This window comes from Lacerta agilis, chromosome 6, assembly GCF_009819535.1.
Source record: "Lacerta agilis isolate rLacAgi1 chromosome 6, rLacAgi1.pri, whole genome shotgun sequence".
NCBI classification, from domain to species: Eukaryota; Metazoa; Chordata; class Lepidosauria; order Squamata; family Lacertidae; genus Lacerta; species Lacerta agilis.
In genome coordinates, this window is record NC_046317.1 from 48,298,707 (window position 1) to 48,309,047 (window position 10,341).

At 44.3% G+C, this 10,341-nt stretch overlaps 1 protein-coding gene across 1 annotated transcript; it reads left to right on the forward strand.

Annotated features, from left to right (window-relative positions):
• The first annotated feature begins 9,274 nt into the window (after positions 1-9,274).
• On the forward strand, positions 9,275-10,341 carry LOC117047784 (C3a anaphylatoxin chemotactic receptor-like). Its single transcript, XM_033151017.1, has one exon. The coding sequence runs from the start codon at positions 9,275-9,277 to the stop codon at positions 10,280-10,282; it is 1,008 nt and encodes a 335-aa protein (XP_033006908.1). The 3' UTR covers positions 10,283-10,341.

Consider the following 10,341-nt stretch of genomic DNA (forward strand, 5'->3'; position numbering starts at 1 on the left):
GCAAGCAGGGCAATGAGATGCTATGGCAGGGACTGAGAAAGCTAACCAGCATCCCAGGGCTGTGTGCCAAAACAGGGTTGCTTTTCATTTTCACTGGAATGTAATCAACTGGGCAGATGTGCGCCATGCAAAGCAGAGTTTATTCCAAGGCTAGAAGCAACTTTGTGGCTCTCCGATTCCAAGGAACTAAACTGTGAAATCGGCATGTGTGTTGCCATAAATCTAAAAAGCAAAAGCATGGGGTGGGGTGGGGTGGGGGGGTTAAATTTATCAACTGTAAGACTAAGTATACAGATATTCCAGAAATATGACTTGTTTAGAATGTTATGAAGGAACAGAAATTGTTTGCTTTAAATCAGGTTATTGAAGGAAAGTTTCATTGCGCTACTGGCAGCACCATGATGTTATTAAGTGTTTCTAATTTTCATTATATTTTTAGATTATACGTAGATCAGTGGTTGCTACACATGCACCGCTTTGCTACTGTGTTTTTCTGACTTCTGTTCTACAACACAGTTTGACTGTTATGTGCCATGTGGAATCATACCTATTTCTCAATATTTTTGGGGTTCACAGAGGGTATTGTGAATTGAACCTTGAGAAGGTAGTAAGTTAAGTTTCTTGAACTCAGTAGCTAAAAGTTGGCCTGTTGGGATGTGAATTGGCGACAGAGGCATCCCACTCCAGTAGCTATTATAGTAAGAACCAAGGGATTCGTACTATAGGGAATCCATAGAAACACAAAGTATTGAACCAGTGCGTGGCATAGGTTATATTCGGCTCCTGTTGCCTTGAAGGGACTGAGATGCTTGGAGAGACATGTTTGAACTTGAAAGACTTTCATAAAATTCAGTAATGTATTTTCTTGAATTTTGGTCCCCAGTGGTACTTTTTACACTTATCTTAGGACTTTGTTCTATTCCAGCATAGGTGAGTGATTAGTCACAATTTGTCCACACTTCCCGCTGCTTTTCCCCAGGGAAAACCACTCTATTCTGCTTGATCGGAGCAAATGGCAATTCGGGTTGGGTTGTCCTTTTTTAAGATCTATTGCTAAAGAGCGGTTTTCCCTGGAGGAAAGCAGCAGGACACAAGTGTGGATAAGCCCCTAGACAAAATATGATTCCCCACTCACCTGTGTTGGGAGCATGCCAGGGTCTGAATACCTTACACATACCACCTGCACCCTTAATCTTGCTATGAACGCCTATACTGGAACTTGCCCCACTCTGCTTTTGTTCCCCAAGTGTTCCTGTTGGTGAGGCAGCTCTACCGGGAAGGTCTCACTGGAGGTTTCAGGGTGAGGCTGCCTTTGCTCCCTTGTGCCTAGCATAGTGCTAGGGCATGCATGCAGGCACGAGGAGCCCTTGGACACATAGCATATTTTTCCCAGGGTCTCTGGTGTGTGTGATGCTTAAGGACCACCTTCCCCTTACCCAGCCCCAGTACTTCCCTAAGATCATCAGAGGAAACCTTGCTGGTAATGCTGCAACCTGCTTAGTGTCATCCAGCGACAGTCTGGAAGTGGTCCTTCTCCATGGTGGCATCTACCTTCTGAATGCCACCCTCCGCAATTTTTCAGGAGGCACCGACTGTTGGGTATTTCCACCATTAATCGGTTTAGCTTGCCTTTCTTCAAAGAAGCGATCAATTATGCCCTAGTGGTTAGGACATGTTACTAAAGTCACAGAGCTTTCCACCTCACTTTTGGGCAACAATGAGAGTCAGAAACATGAAATAAAGTGTCTGCCCTGGATTTGTTTTCCCCACAGTTACTTTGGCTTTACTGTGCTTTTTTATTGGGCCCTTACTTCCTCCCTTACACCACTGCATCATTTGATTATATCTCAGGGTGTCATTGTCTTCCTTGATATAAAATTATTTTGTCCCTTGCAGAAGGTACCAACGAGGAACACATGGCAAGGAGGAACATTTGTCCCTGGAAGACACTTGTAGCTTTTTCCACTTCTTGTTTATTCTCACTCCATTTAAACCCAGTACAGAAGCACACTTGCATGTAAATAAGAGTGCTGTTTACAGTCAATGTTAAACTCACAGTAACTCAACCAGGAACTGAAGGAGGCTCAATAACTTTGTGTCTGACAGCTGCTCCAAAACCCCTGCTCTTAACATATTTGAACTTCTTGTGTACATCTGTTCTGTACAGAGCCAGGTTCAAATCGCTTTACTATCCATGTGATGTGGCTGAAACTCTTTTAAGTGCTGGGCTGGGATTGTGATGGAAAGCCTGTAATGTAGCTGGTGAAGACCTTTTCCATTTCACTGAGAACATAATATGACTACTGACTCTTCCTATTATGTGTCCTATTTTCTATGTGTATTAAAGCATCTCTGGAAGGGTGGTTAGGTAAAGGAGTTCATTACTGGGCATGACCTGTTCCATTGCTCCATTTCTGTTGATTCCCCTCTCATAAGACACTATACATTGTGGCACATTGGCTTATAACGTGAGAGCAGTCAAGGAACTAGAAACCTCAATAAACTAACCAGGTCCTTGTTACTGTCACACACTTGCTGCCCTACACAACAGTAGCCTTGTCCTCCATAGTGTTGAGTATGTAAGTAACACTGCATCTTCGTCACTGCTCTAAGGGTGCTGCCTAAGTGACAAAGCAGTCCTGGACATGTTGCCATTGCATGAGCTTTGAAGTACCATTGTCTCCCTGATGTGTCTGTAAGGCAGACCAGACCATGTGCATAATGGCTGTAAAATATAACATAACAAAAAGCCATAGCTAATACACTCCTCTACACATAATTTCTTAAAATGTACAGTCTGAGGCAAGGTGCAGAAGAAAAATAAAGGAGCCATGTATAGAGTTTGTAAATAAGCCTGGCTATATTATAAATTTGTACTGGTATTTTTCTGTATATTTGCAATATTTGGGTTAGAAATAAAGACAAAAATTGGGCTTTTATGTGGTCTGCCTTTACTCTTGTGAGTGTGAAACCTTGCTGAAACATGATCATAAGGAGCAACGTACATCATTTAGCCATTTTTTCAGGGCTGCTGCTGAGCAACTTAAGAGCCTGCTGGATCAGGCCAATGGCCCATCAAATCCAACATCCTGTTCTCAAAGTGGCCAACCAGATGACTCCGGGAAACTCTCAAGCAGAACCAGAATAGTTTCCAGCAATGTTTTCAAAAGAATTTCTCCTTCTGACTGCAGGCAGAGCACCACCATCATGGCTTGTAGCCGCTGATAGCCTTACCCTCCATGAGATTTTTCTGACTCTCTCTTAAAGACTTTCACTACCTCCTTTGGGAGTGAGTTCCATAGTTCAATCTTATCCTGAGATAAGCATAAGAAGTAAAGGTGTAGTTTTGTCTCTAGGACTGGCCTGTTCATGTGGCAGACTAAAGTAGCTGCCTCGAGTGGCAGAATCCAAGGAGCGGCACTGCTGTGGGCATCCTACCCTCCCCCAAAGAAGCGGCTGCGGTGGGTTCTGGCAAGAGCACTGCAGATACCCCACCTACCCACCGCTGCTGCTGCAGAATTGAGAAGTGGCGGGTTTGGGGTTCCAGTGAGATCTCACAAAGAGTCCTGTGAAATCTTGCTGGAACCTGTAAGTCACTGTGCAACCCCAGTAAGCAAGGCTGCAGTGGGGTTGTGTGTGCAGGCTGGTCCTTCCCTTTTTCGTCTCTTACAATAAAATGGGATAGGCAACCTCTGTCTGTCTCTATGGTTTCTAGCACTGGCTTTCCTGCCCTAGATATGGATGGGAAAAGCAGAGGCAATGGGAAGACTGTCTTGCCACCTTATGCTTGGCTGTCCTTCACTCGCTCAGCTACCCCTTTGGAGGTGCTGCAGTTCCCTTTCCCATGTGAACAGCCTGCGGTGTTTAATCTGCATTGCAATTTCCCAGATAGTTCTAGAGGTTGGAAGGTGTGTGTGTTTGACCATTCAGCCCTGGGTATATCTTTAGGGTGCGCTTTTGAACCTTGCAGAGTTTCATTTTCCCTTACTCTACAACCTGTTTTAGTAAGATGATCTGCCGTGAAATAGTTTCCTTGGGCGTAATGGGAAAGAGCTGCTGCCGACCATTTCAATGGCAAAGCTTTGGAATCTGTAGTCCAGGGGTCACCAAACTAAGGCCCGGGGGCCAGATGCGGCCCAATTGCCTTCTAAATCTGGCCCGCGGACGGTCCGGGAATCAGCGTGTTTTTACATGAGTAGAATGTGTCCTTTTATTTAAAATGCATCTCTGGGTTATTTGTGGGGCATAGGAATTCGTTCATATTTTTTTTTCCAAAATATAGTCCGGCCCCCCACAAGGTCTGAGGGACAGTGGACTGGCCCCCTGCTGAAAAAGTTCACTGACCCCTGCTGTAGACTCTTCCACAGTAAGCGCTGGCAACATAGGCTCAAAGCTTAGCTCCATGTTTTCCTACACAGACAGGAGGGCTAAGAAAAGACTCTGGTACTTTCTCCCCCGCCCCACCCCCCCAGACACCCACTTTTCATACCCAGCACAGGCACCTGTGAACTCCTGGCATCAGATGCACCTTAAGGGCATGGCATACCCTTCATTTACCTCAAGACCCTAACCTATTTCTGCAGTAGCACAGCAGTTGCTTGTATGTTCCGTGCTAAGAATGTGTTTGCACAGAGTCTTAAGATTGAATCAGAAAGTGGCAAATGAGGAACTGGGGACCTGGGCTGCTGCTTTTCAATGCAAAGAGAAGCAGCGGAGAAAGGATGACACATCTTGGGGATATTGTTCAGCTCCCCCCCCTTTCCGGCAGGGTTCCTAGAGGTGTGCATGCCACAAATCAAGTTGGGGACTTCAGTATGTGGGGAAGATTTTTAATTCCTTCCATAGCTGCTACTTTCCCCTTGCAAGTTTGGCCTCCCCAAGGATTCCAGACCCATATTTGCTGTTTAATATCTTATTCCATTCTGAGGATCAAGCCACACAACCACTCGCCAGTCCCCACTTTTTATGTGCTGTTTTTGTTTTATTCTTGGCTCTGGTTTTTCTTATCTCTGTGGTATTCTTCCTCCCTACCCCCATCTTCCTTTTGTGCTGTATGTACAAAATAGATATTTTTTGTGTGTGCCTGAAACTTACACCTAATTTTTATTTATATTTGTATCTGCTTGCCTATTATTCGTCTGTCTGTCTATCTAAACTTTCTATATATTGCACGCACACACACACACACACGCCTGGATAGTTTGTTTGAAACAAACTTGCACACTTCACTAGGAGAGTGAAGTTAGCACAACAAGTTTACCTTTTCTCAGAGCATGCAATGTGCACAGGGGAAAAGCAAAAGGTGTGAGCCTCGAAGACATCCACTCTGAAACAAAAACAGGCAGCGAGACCTTCATTAGCATCTCTCCAGTGGTTGGAACAGGCTGGGTCATGTCACAAGTTGCTTTCCACCCGCCAGCCCTCCAAGACATCTTTTGACTAATAATGTCAAAAACTGTGTGACTTGAAATATAATACAGAAACAGATCTACTTGAAAAAGGGAAGAGTAATTAGAGAACGTCTCCTTTAAAATCTTGTGGTCCATGTGGGGTCAAGACTTGGGGACCCATCGCAAGCATTCTCACAATCCTTTGACTGCATATACACTGTAAATGTTTGATGGGCAAACATTTAAACAGAATACAGCTGGCAGTGCTATTTTTCTAGAAAAAGAGGTGCAAGAACTCACCATGAACACCTCCCTTGTTCTCTTATAATGGCAATGGCATCCACCTGAGAGGTGCCGGAACTGAGTTCTGGCAAGTTCTGGCTGAAAAAATGGTCTGCAGCTGGTCCATATTAAGGGGAGGGGAAAGGATCGAGTGGCTTTTTGCAATGCCTCTTCCATCCCCTCACTTACTTTTCTATTGCAACAGTGCAGGTTTGCTTCCTGCAATCTGCCTGTTGTTTTCCACTTTAAAAGGATACCCTTTTCAGAATTTCTTTTTATTCTAAAGGACAGAATATGGCACCAAAAGAATGAATGGGAAATTGCTCGCGTGTGTACTGCAATGGATATGAGTTACGTCACACAGCCCTACCAATGAACTTATTTTCCATAAGGAAAAATGAAGAAGTATACCCCAAAGTATAGCACCTCTTTTCGGCACGCACACTTCCCCCCCCCCATCTTTAAAAGTGGACGCTGTTGAATTACCAAATGCCAGATCCAAACTATAAAGGTGAGCTCGTTGGCTACACAGGATCAAGTGTTACTAAACCATTTGGGGGGCTCTAATCCCCAAACCCACATTGCCACTTGTTTTTCCCAGTACTTGCTTCTATTGTGAGTTGTTCTATGTAATCACTGCATTTCTGTAAGTTCTTCTGTACAAAAAAAACTAATGGCAGCTTTCATGTGGTTGTTCTATCAACTACATGTATACCTGAAGGTACTTTGCTCTGAATTTAATATTCTTTTTGAGCTACTTCCCCCATTCCTAGATGCCTTTAAATGCTTGGTGATGGTACATGTCTGCTCAGTAGAAGCCCCTGAACCCTTGCCCTTTTATCAACCCCCCCCCCAGGGATGGTCCCTAAACTAATTCTAATAGTATTAGTTCACTTTCAAGAAGTTAAGTTTTGCCAGCAGAGATGGAGGGGTAGAATGGCTCACTCCATCCTAGGTTGATTTCTGCTCCAATATGATGAGACAAATGATTCCCTCTGACTGAGCTCGCTGCCTTTGGTACTCAGATGAAAGAGTGCTGATAGGCAAATCTTCTTCAGTGGCAGCGTCAGTAAGAGATCATCCGAACCACTTGGGGTGTGTGTGTTTGTGTACCGAAGTCAGTCTGCAGAGGTTCTGAAAAGAGACGAAGACCAGGCAAAAGGAAAATGCTTCTGACTCCAGTGTAATTTACACATCCATTTGCTTTGTTCTCTAAGTGGTATCCGGTTCAGACATCAGCCGTGAGGTATGATCCTTTGCTTCCACAGATCCTCTCATTGTTAAATCCTTAGTTTTAGAGTTACCTTTCCAGATTGTTGAACTTATCCCTCCAACCTAAACAAGTTAAACAGTAGAGATCATAGAACAGAGTCTTGTTCAGATGTGTTGTTCACACTGGGCCATTTCATATGTGTCCTGTTGTTTAGTTGTTTAGTCGTGTCCGACTCTTTGTGACCCCATGGACCAGAGCATGCCAGGCACTCCTGTCTTCCACTGCCTCCCGCAGTTTGGTCAGACTCATGTCGGTAGCTTCGAGAACACTGTCCAACCATCTCATTCTCTGTCATCCCCTTCTCCTTGTGCCCTCCATCTTTCCCAACATCAGAGTCTTTTCTTTGGGAGTCTTCTCTTCTCATGAGGGGGCCAAAGTATTGGAGCCTCAACTTCAGGATCTGTCCTTCCAGTGAGCACTCAGGGCTGATTTCTTTAAGGATGGATAAGTTTGATCTTCTTGCAGTCCATGGGACCCTCTATGCTTCCTATAGAGGATGCATTTCTTTGTGGGAAAGAAAGAAGATGATCTCAACATGGCTTTGTACTGCATGCTATTGGTGACACAGAAATAAATTTGATATTTTTTAAAAAATCTGTTGGACAGAGATTCGGTCCAGGTTCTTGCACTTTCAAAGTATGATGATGCAGGAGTCTGTTTCTGAAGGGGAGGACAGTTATAATCAGAGCATTTTATATGTTTATTTTTCACATTTCTATAGAATCCAATAATGAAAGTTATTTGCACACTTTACAATAAATTACAGAGATCCCAGTGAAATCCCCTGTTCTGTATCTTACTATGTGGATCAAAATTCAAGTAAAGACTGTTTGTATGTATGTATGTATGTAGGCTCTGTTGTGAAGCTAAAGTCTGTTCTGAGAACTAGCTGTACTAGCTTCAGGCATAGCAAATAGCTCCTCAGTCCTCAGAATACACAATCCTGATATGTTTTCTTGAACTTGTATCTAGACTTCTGCTTATGATTCTTTCCTGAAAGACCCACATGATTCTTAAATTCACTTTTCATGCAAATTCTTTGTGGGTGTTTTTCCATGGAGGAAAACCCTTATACTGGGTCACTGCTAGCAATGCAGGTGTCTGCTGATCTAAAAGAGACTTGAGTAGGAGCTCATTTATCCATGTTTGTTATTGTGGCCCCTAAGCCAGACCCTGGGGTGTGAATCCTAGTGCACTTTTCACTGCAGGCTATACATGGAAGTAGATGTGCACCATAGTCCTCCTAGGACAGTGTCCTTTTCACAGTCATAAACTCTGGGTTGTAGTCAAAGCTGCTGTTTTACTTGGGCAATGGAAATAAAGTCTTCCTGTACACACACAAAGTAATACAAAACAACCCTGAGACGACGACGACAACAACAACAACAACAACAACAACAACAACAACAACAACAACAACCCAAGAAAACCAATTTTATTTTACATGGGGGTGATTTTTTGTCCTAGCCAATGTAACAGGATGGAGTAAAATATTTCCAGCAAAAACTGATCCACTGAAGTGGGCATATGTGCCGAGACAGAATTTTCTGTTTGAAAACAAACAAAACAGCCTATAGAAAAATAAATACCATGAAATCTATTGATTTATTTTGGTCACTGTGGTGGTACTTTTTTTTTTGTTTCTTTGTCCAATCTAATGTTAATTTATTGAGATTAAACATGCTCTGTGCCTTGTTCAAACACAAAGGAAGCAGACTTAAATACCCTTCTGACAAAGAGAAACCCCTGGAGAAGCCCATTTGCTGTGGAGGGGGGGCGGAAAGACTGTGGTCAGCTGTGCATGGTGCATGGTTTGTATATTGCAGTGAATGCCTCCCTATGTGTCAAAGAAACACAATACACATAACTTTGGAGGAGAGAGGCTGGAAGAGAATGTGTGTGTGTGTGTGTGTGTGTGTGTGTGTGTGTGTGTGTCCCTTTGTTCAAGTACAGTTGACAACCAAGACTCCCACCACAAATTTGAACTCTGCTGAGCACTTTAAATAAGGAACACTGGGCAGAGATGAAGTACAAATGGAAAGATTCTGTTGGCACACACTGACATTTGCATAATTCATGCAGACTTTCTTCCTTCTTCCTGTGCAAGCCTTAAGTAGAAAGTCAGGTGTCTCCTCTCACCTTCCTTGCCCCTTCCTCATTCTTAATAGTGCAGATTGCTTTGAACAATACTATCATTTCCATGATTATCCCAAATGCTGCATTTCAGAGTGCATTGAAAGTCATATTTGTGTTTCCAGGGAACAGAAGAAAGACTGGCAGACTGCTAGAAAATTCTATGGCACAGACTAAATAAGTAACCGATGTGACCATGGACTCCATTTCCAGTGCAGGGAATGGCACCAGCTCTGGCTTGAGCGACCTTTTCCTCCTTTATAGCAAGAATGTGTTTGCTGTCTTCTATGTCCTCTTCTTCCTCCTGGGCATGCCCGGAAACGGCTTGTTGCTCTGGATCCTTTTCCGAGGTCTCCAAAGAAAGAGTGGCAGCCACATCTCACGCCTGACGGAGCCTCTCTTCCTCAACATCGTGATCCTGGACCTCCTCTTCCTCCTCTACAATGCCCCTGTGATGTTTGGCAACATCCTTTTCAGGGACTGGCGCCTGGGCCGCCTGCTGTGCGTCACCAACCACAGCTTCTCCTTGTGGGTCTCCTTTGCTGCCTTCTATAGCATGCTGGCCATCGCGCTGCTTCGCTATATGGCTATCCTCCACCCCATGAGAGTGATGCCCATCTCCCAAAAGCAGATAGCTATCGCTTGCGGGCTCATCTGGGTGACCTGCCTTATATTCTCCACTCCGCTCTGGATTAATTATGAGATCATTCACGTGGAGGGGCGGACGTATTGCGTGAACCAAATGGCATGGAAGGAAATTAACCTTTACCTGCGGCTCCTGGGAGGGGTGGGCTTCCTGCCTCCCACATTGCTGATGGTTTTCTGCTACTTGAGGATCATCTGTACCCTAAAGGTTAGGAGGGGGCTCTCTATGCACACAGCCTCCAGCCTGAAAGTGAACTGGCGAGCTTCAGTGATGGCTTTGGTCACCATGGTGACCCTGGTGGTCATGTGGCTCCCCTATTGGCTGGTGATTTTCTTTATCAAGTACGACGAGTTGCTAACCACAGCTCCTATGTACTTGGCTCATCACCTGACGTCTCTCCTGGCCTTTGCCAACCGCTGCATTAACCCCATGATCTGCTTCTGCCTTTCTTTCCAGTTCCAGGCCAGGCTGAGGAACCTCTTTAGGAGGGTAGGAAAGGGAATTCGTCAAGTAGGTCCTATCCATTTGGGTAAGATAGAAGTGTTAGGTAGCACATGACTAAAGTGTACAATACACTTTGCTAAAGTTGTGTGGAACAAGAATTTATTATTTCCTGT

Coding starts and splice junctions, on each gene's coding strand:
- LOC117047784 (XM_033151017.1), top strand. CDS start 9,275: ATGGACTCCATTTCCAGTGCAGGGAATGGCACCAGCTCTGGCTTGAGC.